The sequence below is a fragment of the Diadema antillarum genome, unplaced genomic scaffold (genome assembly GCF_040938485.1).
Source record: "Diadema antillarum isolate AM-2024a unplaced genomic scaffold, OU_Dant_1.0 seq00000633_RagTag, whole genome shotgun sequence".
Classification (NCBI taxonomy): Eukaryota; Metazoa; Echinodermata; class Echinoidea; order Diadematoida; family Diadematidae; genus Diadema; species Diadema antillarum.
In genome coordinates, this window is record NW_027271550.1 from 2,556,494 (window position 1) to 2,574,458 (window position 17,965).

Consider the following 17,965-nt stretch of genomic DNA (forward strand, 5'->3'; position numbering starts at 1 on the left):
AATACCACTCCAGGCTCACGCGACATAGAGAGACCATGACCGCGCATGCGCATTTCGCAATTTCGGCGCTGAATATGAATTTGACATGAAGCGTTACATCGGCTACCGCGACTGAAAACAAAACGTTTTGCCAGTGTTTGCGAAGGTTAGTAATTCGATTTTTAGTCGCATTTTTGGTTGAATTTAATTCTGTAACTACTTTTAGTCCGTAATCAAGCTTTATGCTTCTCCTTGATGTCGGTATCGGTATTTTTTGATGGCATTATTCTGTAACCTGCGGTGCATGTTAATAGTAGTCTAGACCCTACGAGAACGTTGTTACAGTCCCAGACATGAGATTTCATGATGGGAATTGATAATATGATGCAAACGTCGTGCGAAGCTTCTATTTATACAGCGACTGGGCTGTGTATCTATAGTAAATACGCATAACACATGACACACCCCACCCCCTGTGGGCATGGCCGTGGTGATTTGTGGATGTCTAGGGTCTAGTTTACTTTAAATATAGAACCCACATTAAATTAATTTACTGCGGATTCTTCTTCTACCACCCCAGTCCACGGATCGGATCCACTATCTGTGCAGTAAAATTAATTCTGTCTTGTTGTTGATGCTGGTATGGCGTATAGCAGAATTTTGCATGTGAGGCGAGGGTTGTAACTTGTATTTGTACAGAATAATATTTCTAATTTAATTATTCTTGGAGGCACGTACTGTGCTGTGGGAAATCTACTTTTTTTTTCACTTGACAGGAAAAGGCAAATTTCCTATTTGAAAGTAAATTGCAGAGCAAATGGGGTGCGCTCATGTATGACATCTCAATCTTTGCAAATTTATGTTTGATTGATCACAACTTCAAAAAAAAAAAAAAAATCGTAACTTTCTCAGTTTTCACTGGAATTTGCTCAAACTCTCCCTGTCCTGTTCCTCCAACGTTATATTTCGTGCTTTTAGTCACTCAAAGTCAAACTAACTTTCATTACAGGTGGCATATCTAACAATTAAGTATACACCCACTCTCTCTCACACGTGCAGAGACTCCAACTCTCCCGTTTTCGACAGGGAGATCTCCCGCCGAAAGCCCATTTTTGCAAAATCTCCCGTTCTCCCGCTAGAGATTTTATTTCTCCCGCCCTGGCTCTGTGTCTCCCGGTGGAAGGGATTTCTTCCTTATTGCTATCGTATGTTGGAAAAATAAGCCTTAGATAGCACCAGAGAACGTCTAGAACCCTAGGAACTTCGCGTTTCGCACACATCAACTTGGAGTCTCCCGTTTGCTAGGGGTTTCAGGCGGGAGAATCTCCAGATCAGAAGGTGCTTGGGGTTGGAGTCTCTGCACGTGTATAACCGGTCAACACATGAATACATTGCTTTGCCTTTGTTAACAAATCAGATGTACAACTTTTGACTGCACATGTTCATCTCAAACATAAATGAAAAAGGGTAGAATTGCATAATTTTTTTTTTTCAGTTTGAAACTGTATTTAATACTCACTTGAAACATTTGATTGCGTGCATCTAATTTCTTGATGCTCTTATTCCGATTCAGGCCCTTGAATGATTAAAGTGAGACCATCATCATCATGGCAGCATATCTCTTTCCCGTGCTCAGTTCAGCTGAGCTGGTGGCATGTCTCCATGACATTATGGGAGAATCGTTTTCTGATGAAGATTTCAAGAGTCCTCAGGTTAGTCTTTGAATTTGAATTCACAGCCATTAGTTAGATGGATACAGTATACTCTGTAAATGTGGCATAGTGGAATTCAATCTTTCTAATTAGACAGAACACAGTAGTGATGAAATTCCGGTAAATTTGGTAATGTTTTCAAGTTAGCTTTGAGTAATTTATAATCAAATATGACTTGACAGCTTTGATGGTAAATGACAAAGACATACATTTGTAGTATTTTTCTTTAATGTGCACTGAAAAAGCATGCATTCCATCAAAAGAAATTGGTGGGAGAAGGTGCTGTTTTCAGGCTTACTGGACATCAGCCTAGTCAGGGCTGCACACTCACCCTGGTGCGACCTATCTGTCGGACCAGTAGGTACCCAGTTTTTCCATCTTTTACTGAAGTCCTTTCTTGAAAAAGTTACTGGTCCAACAGTGATTTTTACTGTTCAGGGACCGTCGGACCAGTGCCAGTGTGTGGCGTTGGCCTAGGGATTATGTCTGGTCCATTTCTACAATACATTGCCCTCCCATTATAATGAAGTCTTCGAGACCTGCAGTTTTCTTTTGTCATATCAAAATTTTGTTATAGCAGTAAATTACATGAAAATGTATAGATGGTAATTTTGGGACCTGAATTTCTACTTCATTGTAAAGATTATTTTGTTTTGTCTGTGTTCATTAGAATTGGAGTGCACTGTATCATCTTCTTCTTTTTTTTCTATAGTGGAACAGAATACTTTTACCCAGCTTACTTCTGAAATGGAAAAAAAAAGATGCATACACTAGGCTGTATATCATTTCTTGAAAAAAAAAAAATACGGTGCTAGGAAGAAGATGTGCATGTGTTTGAGTTCATTTTTCTGTGGTATCCCAAGATGACCGCAAGGATTACAAGGACATGTTGTTGCTACTAGTGTTCCTATCATTTACCATGACCGATAACCAGCCAACTAGAATACAGAATCTGTATGCTGCCTTCCTGGAGACCATTGTCAACACACAGCTGGACAGAATCAACCAGCCACAGTGGACGGCATCCCAGGTTGTCATGCACCCAGAGCTCTACGACGGCATTTTTCCCATCATGAACCTGGCTATTGCCATGTGAGTAGCAGTCCCAGAGATTGCATGTAACAGTAGGAAATTTGTCCCTGGTTAAAGTGGAGTTCTTGATAAATAGAATCAAATCAAGCAAACAAAACTGTGAAAGTTATCCGTGAAGGAAGCCTCAGGTTACCAAAATGAGAATTTCACCTTTCACCACAAAGGAATATCAGCTACTATATCTTTGCAAATTTGATGAGGTCATGGATGATGTCATCCCATCACTGATGTCCCTTTCACTGGTACACAAATCTTAACTAGGTTACCCTTTTTCCTCAAAATTAGACAAAATACAACATATCTTCTGAATCAAATTATTCCTGAGGTTGAAAGATAATGTATAAACAAAGTTTTCAGTGTACTTCAAGGTTGACATGAAAGGAGTGCAAAGAAAAAAAAAAAAGATCAGCAATACAAGTCAATCATAAAATGAAAAATTGTATTTTTCTTAAGCAAAATTCAAAAAATTATTCTTTTCACTTTCAGTCACTGGTCTTATTGCATTTTCAACATCAATTATTTTTGTCTCCTATTTGTATCATACAGGCAACGGTTAATGGTAGCGTGTCAAGTGACAGACTTTAAACTGACTGATCTTCTCAATCCAAGTAAGTCAATAAAGGTTCCAACATTGTTAATAACATTTTTGCATAACAAGAATCTTTTCTTCTGGTTAAAGTATGTGTAGTAAACCCAAAATTTGACCATGCATGCTTGCATGACCAAAATGGATTATTCCACCAGTAGCGTTTAGGTAAAATTTAGATGCCATGGTAGTTTAAACAGAGTTTGTTTGTCTGTTTCTTCTTTCTTGTAAGGGCATCCTTTTTCCTTTTTGATATAATTATCATCCAACAAGGTCTTTTGTGGTGTGATTAATATTTATTTTTTAATCTTTTGGTTGCTTTTTTTTTTTAGATGCAGAAGTTGTGTAGTCCTTTACTATTGTGTTTATTCTCATTTACAAGTAGAAAGGAACATACACACTTGACTGGGGAGTGTGAAATACAATGAGAATGATTGGGATTTTACTGAGTGATGTTGTATAGTAGTTATTTTTCTAATGCTGCTCTGGCCCATTTCATGTCTTATGCAGAGCCCAAGAGGACAAGACGCTTTGTGAGTGCCTTGATCAACTTCTGGAGGTTCAGCGTAGAGAGAGAGGAGGCATACAACAATATTCGTCAGGAAATTGTATGTCCCTTCTTACAAAGTCAACTTGCATTTCTAATCCGTAACATGACTAGTTGACAATGGTTTTGCCGTTGTTTTTGTTAGGATCGAAGATTCAAGTTTCGAGTTCATTATCATTTTTTGTCTGTTGTATTCACAGAATTTGGGATATATATCACTGAATATATTATGTTCATTCAATACCCATGTGTTTCTAAATGTTGCACCTGACTTTGCACATGGTAAGACAGGGGTTACATACATCAGGCTTGATTTTCCATTGCCAATATTTTCTTGTACCCATTCTACTGAAAATGCATCGCCAACTTTTTATATTTTCCATGATGCATAGAGGTGTGCCACTGATATGGCAAACCTAACTATACTTTCCTTTCTGAATTCACACATACTTTGGGGTCTGTCAGAACTTTACCTATCTTTTGCTCTGACATGATGCATAATATTTCTCACATCACAGCAAGGGTCCATTGCAGAGCGAAATCAGCTGAAGGAGAAAATCAATGAACTGAAGGAGAAGATCAATTTGATGAAGATGACACGGGCAGAGGAGGAGGTGAAAGTCAATCAGGTAATCAGACTTGGGTTAGTTTGCATGCTAGTATATTACACTGTGTAATCATTTACCCCATTCCTTCAGTGAGGTACAAGTCAAATACATAGGACTATTATTCATTTAAATCTCAGACAATGTGTGGATTCTGTCATTCAGCCATGCTTTCTTTTTCCTTTAAGCTAGAGGCTGTCAAATAATTGTAGCAGTACAATCAGAGCTACTGAAGCATCTATGCCAGTTTTGAAGGCTCATTTATTTACAAAGTACAATTACATACAATGCACACATAGCCATGTGCATTGTTATTATTTCTGTGGCAATGTCTGCTTCTAGGTAGTTTTGTCCCCTTTGAAGGATAAAACATAAATTCTTTAGCCCTTGCAGGTTTCTAAACCTCCACACTGAATGATGAAAATATTATTATTATTACTATTATTTATAGTGCGCTTTTCCCACAAGGCACAAAGCACTTACAATCAATTCAAAGCATGTACGACAGTATGTGTAATTGGATTAATGTTACAGCTACGAACTAGTTGCTACTAAAAAGATGTGTTTTCAAGGCTTTTTTGAAAACACTGACTGATGGAGATTGTCTAACGGTAAGTGGTAAATTGTTCCAGTGCTTTGAAGCAGACACAGTAAATGTCCTATCACCGGCTAAGGTGCGAGTAACAGAGTATGTGAGACGAAGCGGATCACTGGATGGCCTCAAATTTCTGGTAGGTGTATATAAAGTCAAACAGGCGTCTAGATATTTCGGAGCTTGATTGTTGAGGATTTTATAGACAAACAAAACTAGTGTGAAAATATAATTTCAAATTATCAAATCCCCCCCCCCCCCAAAAAAAAACAAAACAAAACAAAACAAAACAAAACAAAACAACCCAACAACACATACTAAATAACACATGATGTACAGTTCCTTACATAATCTTTACAACACTTTGGCAATGGAGCTTCCCATAGTGAGATATCGCTTGTAAATTTTGAAAACTTGACTGACCTGTCTCTGTCCGACTCCTAGCTCCTGGGCATCATTGACGAGCTGGACGGCAAGATGATGCCACAGCAGCAGGAGCAGGCATCCATCCAGAGGGAACTGACCAGGCTAAAGGCTGCCCTGGCAGAGAAGGTCGCTCTCCTGGTGAGTGGCTTCATGAACCCCCTCCTCTCACCCTGATCTATTCACTGACCAGACAAGAACCTCTTTTAACGTCCACTGCTGTGATGACTGGACATGTATGCTTCAACAGCTACATTGCTTTGCTATTCTTATTGAACTGCAGTTATTAAGAGGCAAATTGCGTATTGCACATTGCCCTGTGATATGGGCCATGAAAAGCAATATTAAATTTCCTTGCAAGTAATCTCAAATGATTTGAAGAAGCTTTATAGCATTACACAATTTCTAGTTACATCAAATGAGTTTATTTTTCTGTGATGTCTGCCGTGTGCAATTTAGTTTATTTTCAGCAATGCACATGTGTGTAATGTGAAATTCAAATGAAATGCAAAATGTGTCCGAAAGACTATTGCAAAGGCATTCATTGTCTTGAATTTAAAGGACTAGTTAAAGGTATTCTGTTCTGTTAATGATCGTGTCAGGTAAGAAAGTACTTTCAAAGCAACCATTTTTTTTTTTCATCAGTAGTAAAATCATGAAGACTTAACAGAAGATTGAGGACTTATGAAAGGAACATAAGTGTAATTAGGTTTTTTAGATTTTTTTTCATGTATTCATAGCCTATTGATGTAATATATATCTTAATTTTGCTTACGTTAGCGTTAAGAACTTTTAAAGAATGATAAAGTCACAATTACTCTTTACAGTGTAATCCATAACAGTCATACCATTTTTGTGTCTGGTTTGTTTGTTTGTTTGTTTGGTTTTTTTTCCTACCTTACAAAATTATCTGCTGAGTCATTCCTGAATTACCATCTTACAAGTTATCACTGTCTATACTTTTCAGTGATCTATCCACTTATCATTATGTGTATTGTTTTGGTCTTTTTTTTATCACCATTTTTTTGTTGTTGTTGATTTGAATGTATCGCAATGATTGTGGAAAGTCAATTCAATTTAATGATTCAGTTCCATTGACCCCACTTTGCCAGGAAAAACACAAGCTGTCGATTCTCGACAAGCAGGAATCAGTGAGGAAGCTTCAGGCCCAGGTGGTCCAGTCGCCTGAGCGGATGAAGGCCGACATCTCGCGGATGCACAGCGTCCTGGCCTCGCGCAAGGAGGCCAAGAACCAGAAGGGGCAGCGGCTCCAGGAGCTGCGAGGACAGAACGAGAACTGCCAAGTGCTGCTCCACTCCAGTGAGCAGGGGGCCGCCATGATAGCAGGCATCGACAGCGAGCTGGAGAAACTCAGGTGAGCATGCCAGATTACTTCTGTCTCGATGAAGTATTAATCAACTCTGGCTTTGGTGTTTTTCTTTGAATACCTTAAAGGTGCTGTTTACCTTTGGGAGCAGTGATTTATAAAATTTTCGAGTTATCGCATTTGATGCATATGTGTAGGTCAGTTTTATCACAAAACATCCTACCATATAAAAAATTTACAATAAAGCCTAAAATATAGGGAGATATCACTATTTTTTAAAATAAACCATGACTGTAGATGGTTTATTCTAGAACCAATATTAATGTAACTATTGTTCACATTTTGTATATTTAATTAATATTAATTGTATTGATTAACAATTTTACATTGGCTATTTCTATCCCTAACTCACATTTTCGAACTATTTTGAAGCACTAAAGCTGGGTTTTTGTTTCCTCTGCATCACGTATGTGGGGTCGTCATAGGCGCTTCATCACCGTATGTAGAGCGCGGCCATTGTGCAATCCGTCGAGAGAGGGCTCACTTCAGCATTTACATTAAAAATACTTCGATTCGGTCTCCGTTCGAAACTACTCACTATCGGAAGATGATGACTCAATATCTGACGTCATTAAAAAAAGTTCAGAGTGGTTATCAAACATATTAAAACTAAAATCCAAAGGAGCAACACATACACAATCTCTCACAAAAAATCAGAACGTTCCTAGCTGGACATTCACTTCACAATGCTCGATATTTCAACCATGTGTCGCTATCATGCATGAGTCGGTCCCATGGGACACACAGACAGGATCGTAATTAGCATCAGATTTCAACACATTTTCTTGACTTTTTCATATTTTAAGTTGCAATTTTCTGTGAAATGTGATAGTCTTTTTGACATCATTTAGGACATTTCTGACAATTATCTGTGGTTTCTGTTCATCCTACAGTTTTTTTGTGAATCATTTATGCCCCTTGCATTTGACCTTGTGTTACTGCTCAGGGCTATTCAATTCACGCTTACGGCAAATCAAGTAGATGGTTACCGCGCGCGGGTTGTGCAGATATCATGCGGGCCCGCGGGGTAGCGGAGCGGGGCGCCGGGCGCGGGTAGGCAGAGGGAGGATGGATCAAAGGAGTGTGTCAATATTCATTACACTACTTCCTGTTTTGTGCTGCTGCCGTCATAAGCTTACAATCAATCAAACTTCCTTCAATTAAAAAAGACTGGATTGCACATGGCACTATACAAGACTGCACAACTCTGTATGCAAGTGAAATCTACTTTGAAATCATAACTTCATTATTGCCATGCTGTTATCATTCACATTGTCATCACAATACAAGTGATATGTACCTGGTAGGTACCACTACCAGTATCACTATCAAATTGAGACTGCAGACAATTTACAGGAAAGCAGAAAATACTGGTAGCTGTAATTTAATTTGTTTATCAATAGATACAGTGCAATATAATTTCATCTGGCATACGAGTATACCTAGTTCAAATTATTTGTTTGTTGCTGCACATTATATTGTACGTACACCTCAACAACTATGAACAGTCGAGTATGCTACAGATGTCATGTCATTTGATCCCATTGATTCTATGATTGTGTGGCAGAAGTATCTCAACAACATATGAACAGAGGACTATGCTACAAATATCATATGTCATTTGAACCCATTGATTCTGTGATTGTTTGTGTGGTAGTAGTATCTCAACAACTTATCACAGTTGGCTATGCTACAAATATCATGAATATGTCATTTGAACCAATTGATTCCATGATTGTTTGTGTGTGGGTAGTAGTATCTCAACAACTTATGAACAGTTGACTATGCTACAAATATCATTTGAACCCATTGACTGTGATTGTTGTGGTAGTAGCTTGCTAGAAGAAACTTTTGTTCAACACTGGGTACCGGTACCCCACTATTTTCCTACCCTTATATAATATAGTGAACACCATCACCTTTCATTACTCTGGTCGCTGAATAAAAAGAAAAAAAAAACTTGACCAACTTTCATTGCATCAACTGCATTGTTTTGCAGCGCGAAAATCTGTACTTTCAACAAAGAACCAGGAAATTACATCTCTCTCTCTCTGCAACACTGTTAAAAAAAAAAAAACATCACTATAGCAGTAGCTAATACCGGTACTTTTTCAGGTCACGTCACATTATTATTGTGCATTTTGTCAAATTCATCAACAAAGATACAAAGTATAAACAACCTCCGCATGCACTGTCACTTTAGACTCATATATCACGTAACGTATCATGTATATTTGATATAGAAATTATGTACCAGGTACTTTTTTTTTTAATTTCTTTTTTGGCACATGATATGCACCATGTATGGCAAGTAGATTATTAGGCATGTGTTGCAAATTGCCCATAGCAACCTACACATAGACCTACTATCACTGTTGTTAGGGTCTAGTAGATATATTATTAATATTATTAAAATAAATATTATTACTAGTTTATAATATATACAGGCTACACTCAATACAAGATATTGCAAAGCCAATGTGTAAATGCACGAATTAATACCTTAGGTTTGATATGTTGGCCGACTATTTTATTACTGATGATCTGATTTAAATTACGTCTAGACCTATAACAACGACAGACTGCTGTCTGACTAATCACTGCTAATGTAGCGATTGTTAGTAGCACTCTAGCTGGATACACATAGGAACCTAGTCCTTTCTGGTCTATTTTTAATAACAAAAACTTATTGACCAATGAACCATGCGGTACAACATGCATTCTGCATGCAAATTAGCTTATAAACCAGCAAAATAGCACGACATAATGCAGCGGCCACAGGCATGCGCCAACTCCCAAAATGCACGTTCACGCATCGAACAATGGACGACATGGGACCAAATCGCTGCGCCTACGCACAAGGGGGAAGCGCGAGCGCCACACCGATAGAAATAGAATTCTGCGGCTATTTTGTCAGGAAAGAATGTAATATTTTTTCCACTACAGAGAAAACATGCAATACCAAGGGCAGTCTACTTGATCGTTATAACAGAAACAATAACTTGACACGAGATCGTAAATATATCACCTCAATATAATAAAAATCTGACGCTAGCAACGCAACAGGTCATATTTCAGTAGCCTACAGGGTCCACGAAACCTTATTATACCCCTTAATCGGGAGGATGGGTCAATAAGCAAAAAACTGTAGGATGGAAGCCGACTGCCTGAAACAGGCAGACGTGACCTCTTTCATTCAAATTTAAAAGGAATAGATACAAAAAATTGTTTAAAAATTATTATTGACATGTTATTGATAGGCTATAAATAATTTGCATAAAATCATATTTAATGCATAAAATTAGGGTTACAAAAATGTACACGTATATGGAAATTTTATTAAGATCTTGCAACTATGAATATAGTGTTTTGAACATATGAATATGCATGAAGTAAGGAGACCTGTACTTTCCACCCTCATTTTGTTTTTATTTTTCCAGTTGCAATTCAATACAGGGGTAATTAAAAATGCAGAGCTCATCAGCGACGAATTGTTCATGTTGTCAAGTTCGATTACGTCATAATCAATGTGGCGACGTACGTATATGCGCGCACGCTGAATACGTGGCATGTGGTAAATAATGCCTTTAATGTGGGAAGCAGTAATGACACAGGGAATATTTGTCCACTGGTGCTCTAGACATTGCCATTAGTTCTTTTTGGAGAAAGGATTTGTGGCCAAGGTGTCTACTTCTTTCTTTATTTTCACCTCCACCAAGGAGGTTATGTTTGTGCCGACATTGGTTTGTTTTGTCTGTTTGTCTGTCTGTCTGTTTGCAAAATAACTCAAAAAGTTGAGAGAGGATTTGGATGGGATTTAACCCTATTCTAACTGGGGGGGGGGGGTCAAATTGACCCCCCCTCGACGTTTCGCGCCACGATTCCGCAACACGCAAAGATTTTGCCGCGTTGTTTCACAACTTTTTTCATTGAAGTCTCCTGCAAATTTTGAGACCAAATTTGCGACGTCCGGGTACACCATTTTGAAGTTATGTAATGTTTTGCATATGCATGTCAACACAAAAACAGCTCAAATTCATGATATCGTGTGCAAATCCAATGCAAATTGTGTTTTTTTGTTAAATTGATATAAATTAGATTATTTCAACTTTTAACCATTGAAATTAATCAATTCTAGTGTAGATAAGCCTGAAAAAGTACCTGCAACAAATTTTGGCAAAAAAACAATAGAAAACAAAAAGGTCGAAAAACAATAAAATACATAAGAAATTAACAAAACAATAAAAAACAAAAGAAATTGATTTTGATCGCGCTATTTTTTTACATGAAAATTGTTTGATATGTCTTGAGGAATTCTGACACAAAAATTTAGCAATCCTTCAGTCTTTTTGATGGAGTTATAGGTAAAAATATAATTTCATGCACAAATTTGCATAATTAATTTATTGAAAATAGAAAGGAAATATTTTTCTATTGTATGACCATGTAATCTTGTAGTTGACATCCAGCTCTATCTTTAGGCAAAATTTCGCAGCTATCGCGCGATCGGTGGCCGAGATCTGAAGGGGGGGATCAAATTGACACCCCCCCCCCCTCCAGTAAAAACTTGGTCTCAAATAGCCCAGTTAGAATAGGGTTAAAGGAAAAGTTGGTAGTGATGCAAGGAATAGATGATTAAATTTTGGTGGTGATCAGTATCACTTAGTGTCTGGATGCTTGAATTTTTTGAAGGATTCTTTATCATTGGCATATAGGGCCAACAAACAGGGAATTCAAACTGCGCATATTTGGCGTGTGCATAAGCAGACTGAACGCACGCTCAAAGGGCAGCAGAAACTATGGTAGAGACACTAGAAAGGATTGTTTATCCCTAGGGAATAGGGCCATTTTCAGCATATGTGTTGTGGGCGGAAATGAGCTGCTTGGTGGAGGTCCATGCTCTTTTCTATATGTTTAATGAGGTTTTCATTTCTGACTTTTTTTTACTTCTCTGTTTACTCCTGTTTTTTATCCACATTTTTCATACTTCCCACCCTTTCCCTCGTCCTCTCGACGGCAGAGAGGCCCAGTCGGGGCTGGAGGAGGTGCGAGACCACATCCAGAGCGAGAAGGACCAGCTGCGGGACCAGACGGCCCACGAGGGCCACCTGAGCCGGCAGCGGGACACCAAGCAAGAGAAGCTGGCCAAGTTACAGCTGCAGCACCAGCACACGGTGACCGCCCTGAGGGAGAACGTCCAGCAGGAGAGCAGGTGGGTCAAGTTTTTATATCTTTCTTCTTAACCTCATCCTTCTGGATGGCCATCCTTTATCATAGCTTTTCATATCATCTGTACTCATTGTAATGATGTGATACGATATTAATCTATTTGTACAGCACAATTTCCATGTACATGTCAAATGCATTTAACAATCGAATCACTCATGAAACAAGTGATTTTTGAGATGTTTTTTTAAAACGTTAAGAAATTGCTGGTTGCAGAGGGTTTGAGGTAGTTGATTCCAAGCAATGTGCTTATCTGCTGTTATTTGCATGTTTCACCCTGGGTAAGTCTCCAATCTGTAACCTGTGACCTCCTGCGTGCCGATCGGCAAACCCTTGCTGCAGCAAAGTGGATGCGAAATACGTCATACAACCTAAGCCCCTGTTGCATGTGCCATCCGGCAACCCAAACACATGCAGGGTTAAAGAAGAACTCATTTCCTTGTTAATGTTGACTTGAATTGATTTTTGAAAAAAAATCATAATGATGCAGTAGCCAAACATGCATTAAAGATAAGGTAAGAAGGTTATGGAATTACAGAGTTTCACAAGCTGTCTTGACCCAAAACAGCAATATTGGTCACGTTCAAAAATGCTAAATGGATGTGGTGATGATGCCATCACGTCACAATTCATCCATATTTGTGTATGCGTAAAAATTGTTATGAAAGAGTCATTTGGCAACTACAACTACCCGTACCAAAGTCCATATGGCTAGGTCACTGCTGCAATAGAATGATTTGATACCTTAGGATATAATCCATTGCAAAATGACTTCAAAACAAAGGTTTGGTGTATTCCAGTCTTTTGTTAGAAGATCCCCTCTCATTGCACTTATGTCTCAACACAAAGGCAAGACCCCATCCTCTCTTTTTCTCTCACTCTATCATTTTATCTCGCTCAATTTCTCTCTCTCTCTCTCTCTGGTCTCCAGCTCACTTGAGGAGTACTGCCAGGAACAGGAGCGGAAGCTGAGCCACGTCTGCCTTCTCAACGAGCAGAAGAACAGCCTCAAGAAACAGGTCAGTGTGTGGTCTAGCTGGTCCTTCTCCAATATTCTGTACTGGGATGAGGAATGGGAGGGGAAAGGCAGGTAGATACCAAAGAGGAAAGAGCTGGTCTCTATCACAGGAAGGAAGGAAGGTCATCAGTATGATCTGTTCATGGTTTGCGACTCTGCAAATTTTGTTAACATTGAAGTGACAACACATACATTGTACCAACATTTGCAACTTTCAAGAATGCTGACTCATTGATTTTTAATCTACCTAATATGCAAAAGAAGACAGGAAACCTAGACCAGTTGTTTCCTCCATCGAATTGGCCAAGTCATCCTAATTTTGCAGGAGGGTCCATGATAATGCATATGATGTGGTGTGGTATTTGGTACCTTTGGGTACGAACTTAGAATTTACCTCTTTGTTGATCTTTGATTTTTGTTCTTGTTCATGTTTTTTATCACTGTACCGTGGGTAACCCAAAAATGGGTGAAAATACTCTTTGTTGTGTTAGTGACCTTAACAGAGTAAATTTTAGGAAATTCCTGGATCCGCCCCTGATCTGTGATTGTTGGCAGTCTTGTCTGTCTCACTGAGTGCTCAGGGCATTACGATTAGGGATTTAAACATTCTTCATATTTTAACTTAACGTCTTGTTTATACTTTTGCTGACCATCAACACAAATTGTGATCGAGACATATGGGTATGATCATAACATAGCCAAGTTAATGTTATAAGATGACATCATTTACTAAAAGTTTAAAGCGAGGTAAACTCTTTATGCTTAATACTTCACTTGAATCACATATGCATTTTAACCCTAAAAAGACTGGGCTATTTTGGTAGCTCGAAAGACTGGGGGGGGGGGGGGGGGGGGGGGGGGGGGGGGGGGGGGGGCCTAAAGGGCCCCCCCTTAAGATCTCGGCCGTGGATTGCGCGATCGCCGCGGAAATTTGCACAATGGTAGTGTGCGATGTAATCTACAAGATCATATATTTAAATTTTCCAAAATGGTCTTCTTTTATTTTATTTTGATTAATTAAGCTAATTTATGCGAGAAATCAGACTTTTTGATCTAAATCAATAAATAAAGCTCCAAAAGTGCTCATTTTTGGTCTAAATATTCTTTGTGGCATTCTTAGCAAATGTACTTGAAAAAAAATTCGGTGTCAAAATTGATTTCTTATTTATTTTATTGTTTTATGAATTTCTTATGTATTTCTTTGTTTTTTCGACCTTTTGTTTTTGTTGTTTTTTCCAGCAAAATTTGTGGCAGACCCTTTTTGAAGCATAATTCTACTAAAACAAATTAATTTTAGCCATTGAGAGTAAGAATAAGCATATTTATATAAACAATGTGAAAAAACTCAATTTGTATTGACTTTGTACACAAAATCACATTTTTGAGCCATTTTTGGTCTCGCGAGCATGTACAAAAAGTTATGTAACTTCAGAACCGTACCCCCAGGCATCACAAATTTGGTGTCAAAATGTGCGGGAAACTCGAAAGAAAAAAGTCATAGAGCATCGCGGTGAGAGCATTGGGTGTTGCAGAGTAATCGCGCGAAATGTCGAGGGGGGGCCTTTTAGCCCCCCCCCCCCCCCCCAGTCTTTTTAGGGTTAAATACCAAGGTAGCCTCCAGGGCTTCTCTGTCTTACTGTTCTGCTTCAAAGTCCCTTGTCGTGTATGGATTCAAGACTTTATGAAAGGTCCTGTTTACCTTTGGGAGCAGTGATTTAAAACATGTTCAAGATATCACATTTGATCCATATGTGTAGGTCAGTTGTATCACAAAACATCCTACCACTAAAAAAGATTGCAATAAGCATAAAATTTTAGGAGATATTACTATTTTTCTCATTAAACCATAACTGTAGACGGTTTAGTGTGGAAACACTTTTATTATAACTATTGTTCATATTTTGTATTTAGTAATACTTAACATCAATTATACTGGTTCAAAGTTTTACATTGGTTGTTTCTATCCTTAATTCACATTTTATAACTATTTTGAAGCAGTAATGCCGGGTTTTTGTTTCTTCTGCAAATGGTAAATTATGCCTTTAAACTCTTTTATTAATTGAGACTGCGATAGCTTCAAGGTATTCCACTGCATGACACTGCTAATGACAAACAGTGTGTCAGTAGTCCTGGAATTCCTGGAAAATGCCTGTTTTGTCAGTGGGATCTAGCTTTGATTTCTGATTTCGCTGACACTCCACACAGATGACGGACAAAGAAAACGAACATGCGGAAGTACTCAAGAGGAAAAAGGACAAGTACGACAACTTACTCATCGCTGTAAGTACACGTGATATTTTCACCATTTACGTCAGGTACAAGTTTGGAAAGATCCATTGAAAGATAGGGTGACCAATCGGAAGCTATGTTGAATGCATATCACCGCACATGTTATTCGATCAAAGCTGTAGCGTGACTGTCAGGGAAGTTGCTAGAAGAAAATTTGAAGACTTAAATCTGTTTTCACCATCATAATACTGTGTGTGCATGTATGTTTTAGGTCAGGCAGTTGCTGAAATAAAAACAAAACTTTTTGGAAATCACCTTTTTGGTATGACTTCACCCTCTGTCCCATGATTGAAAAAAAAAGAAGAAGAAGTAAAACCAAAAACTACACTAGTCCCACAAATGCCCATATATGTGTTGGAAACATTTGAGTTCAGATGGTCTGACTTATGCATGAAGCCAACTGTGGATTTAACAGGAGACGAAAACATCATACATACAGTAGCATTAGTGCTTGATTCAACCTGGGACCATCATATTGAGACTTCAAAACATTTCTTAGTGCTATAATTAGTCCCAGTTAAGGGGACCAATTAAGAAGACTGTAGCTTTTCTTTGTTTTATTTATTTTTGTTAGAAGCCACAAATGCAATATATATAGGTTTGCCCAGATTCAACTGTTTTGTTAACTTTCCGTTTTAGTTTTTGTAGGTTTTTTTTTTTTTTTTTTTTTTTTTTTTGGGGGGGGGGAATAGTTGGGATAATGTTTGAAAAATTGACCACATTCCAGGAAGTTTATGGAATATATACTCATTACTGTATTTCATAGAGCAGAGATAGGAGAAATTTAAAAGAAACAAACAGAAAAGAGAAGATGTCTTTTGTAATTTACTGTGGCTGTTTGTTTCATTTGGAAGCCGTATAATCATATATCAGCTGGCCAGACATCTGATAATGAACACGCATGATTGTCTGGACAGACAATGCAGACCAAAAATTAATCAATTTCAGCATTGCAGTGAGAGGCCATACATGGCGAGGGGGACTGCTAGCTTGGAGGTGATTGATAATGGATGAGAGAAAATGACATACCAACTGGTCTCCATGGCAACAGCTCCAGGCCAGTTGTTATGAGTGTCTCTTGAATGCTTTTTAGACAACAAATTCTGAAAAGATACCTTGATCTGGTTCAGTTCAGTCCGCTTTCATTCAGAGAGTCTTGAAAAACACCTAGAAACAGCTGAGTCGCAACAACCCCCACCAACTCTCAGATGACCTCATTAGAGTGTAGGGAAGGGGCGAAACAACAAGCGGCCTGTAGAAATTAATTATTTCACGCTTATACATGTAGGCAAACAGCAGACAGTGAAATCATTTGCCTGTTGCCATTTCCCCCCCCCCCCCCCCCCCTACCAAACTCTGGGATATACATTGTATCCCAACAAACAATGCTGCTTCATGCAAACACACTCGGCAGTTGCAAGACACTCCTTCAAAAATCAACTGCTGTAACAAATACCAGGGGAATTTATTCTGATTATTTTTTTTCCTACACTGGTAATCATGTCCTCTCTTAGGGCACACCTGATTAATACAAACAAAAGTATTGAAAGACCATAAACTTTTGTGTGCACAAAACTTTCCCAAATTTTGCGAGGAGGCAAGATTTGTAGAAGTTAAATGCGCATGAAAGTGTTTGTCTACCCAATGAATGGCATGTCAGTGGTGATTTGCAAAAGTTTGATGCTGCGAATATGGTCGTCGGCTCCTATTGGAGAAAGTCTCATGCCGCGAACGTTTCTAGTTTTACATTTACCATTCCATCCATTTATTTTATTCATCAGAGTAAGGAGAAACACATGACCCCCAAAACAGAGTTTTCACTGGTCAGCAGGGAGCTAGATATTGCCTAGCCCCCCACCCCCCCCCCACCTCCGAAAAAACCCCCACAAAACCAACAACAACAACAACAAACATAGAGAAACAGTGAAAGAATTGTGAGAGTTTCCAAAGCATTGGTGGGTTTTTTCATGAAATCTGTAAGTAGGTGGCAGTGCCTGTCAACATTTGACAGATGTGAAATGTGAAGCGAAACTCCCGAATTGTAGTGCTGCAAATGGAAATGTAACTTGTGAGTAGATTTGACTTTGTGCTGAAGCTAGATTTTCACTCATAGTGATGTTTGTATGTGTTTGTCTGTCTGTTTGTTTTTCCAGCTGGACTCGTACCACAAAGATCTGGCTGTTGGTTGGGAGCAAGCAGATCCGCACCAATTCCTGGAATTTTGAAGTCACCATTTGTAGACCCCCCCCCCCCCCCCCCAAAAAAAAAAAAAAAAAAAAAAAAAAAAAGAGTCACTTTGTACCCAAACATGCATTGGATGGCGGTGCTCATAATTGTCTCAGCAAGTAATGATATTATGAAGATTGAGAGATTGGAAATGGAACAGTCTCTTTCTTGTTGGCCAGTGCATTTTTGTGTCTAATTCTCTTTTATCTTGTCCTATAAGATGATATAATTTTAAAAGAAAAAAACCACAGAATGCCTACTATTAGTGTGTAAGCATGATGAC

General features: G+C 38.5%; 1 protein-coding gene across 1 annotated transcript; it reads left to right on the forward strand.

Moving 5' to 3' along the window:
- The first annotated feature begins 1,586 nt into the window (after positions 1–1,586).
- LOC139736235 (kinetochore protein Nuf2-A-like) lies at positions 1,587–17,704 on the forward strand. Its single transcript, XM_071646967.1, has 11 exons — positions 1,587–1,691; positions 2,626–2,783; positions 3,330–3,391; positions 3,880–3,977; positions 4,435–4,545; positions 5,558–5,677; positions 6,649–6,911; positions 11,944–12,135; positions 13,081–13,168; positions 15,373–15,447; positions 17,610–17,704. Exons 1-11 carry the CDS (start codon positions 1,587–1,589, stop codon positions 17,679–17,681), a joined length of 1,344 nt encoding a protein of 447 aa, XP_071503068.1. The 3' UTR covers positions 17,682–17,704.
- The last annotated feature ends 261 nt before the right edge of the window (positions 17,705–17,965 follow it).

Bases quoted from the DNA above. Each gene is read 5' to 3' on its own strand.
- LOC139736235 (XM_071646967.1), top strand. From the start codon at position 1,587: ATGGCAGCATATCTCTTTCCCGTGCTCAGTTCAGCTGAGCTGGTGGCA. The intron at 2,784-3,329 runs GTGAGTAGCAGT...TGTATCATACAG, and splicing joins ATGAACCTGGCTATTGCCAT to GCAACGGTTAATGGTAGCGT. The intron at 13,169-15,372 runs GTCAGTGTGTGG...CACTCCACACAG, and splicing joins AGAACAGCCTCAAGAAACAG to ATGACGGACAAAGAAAACGA.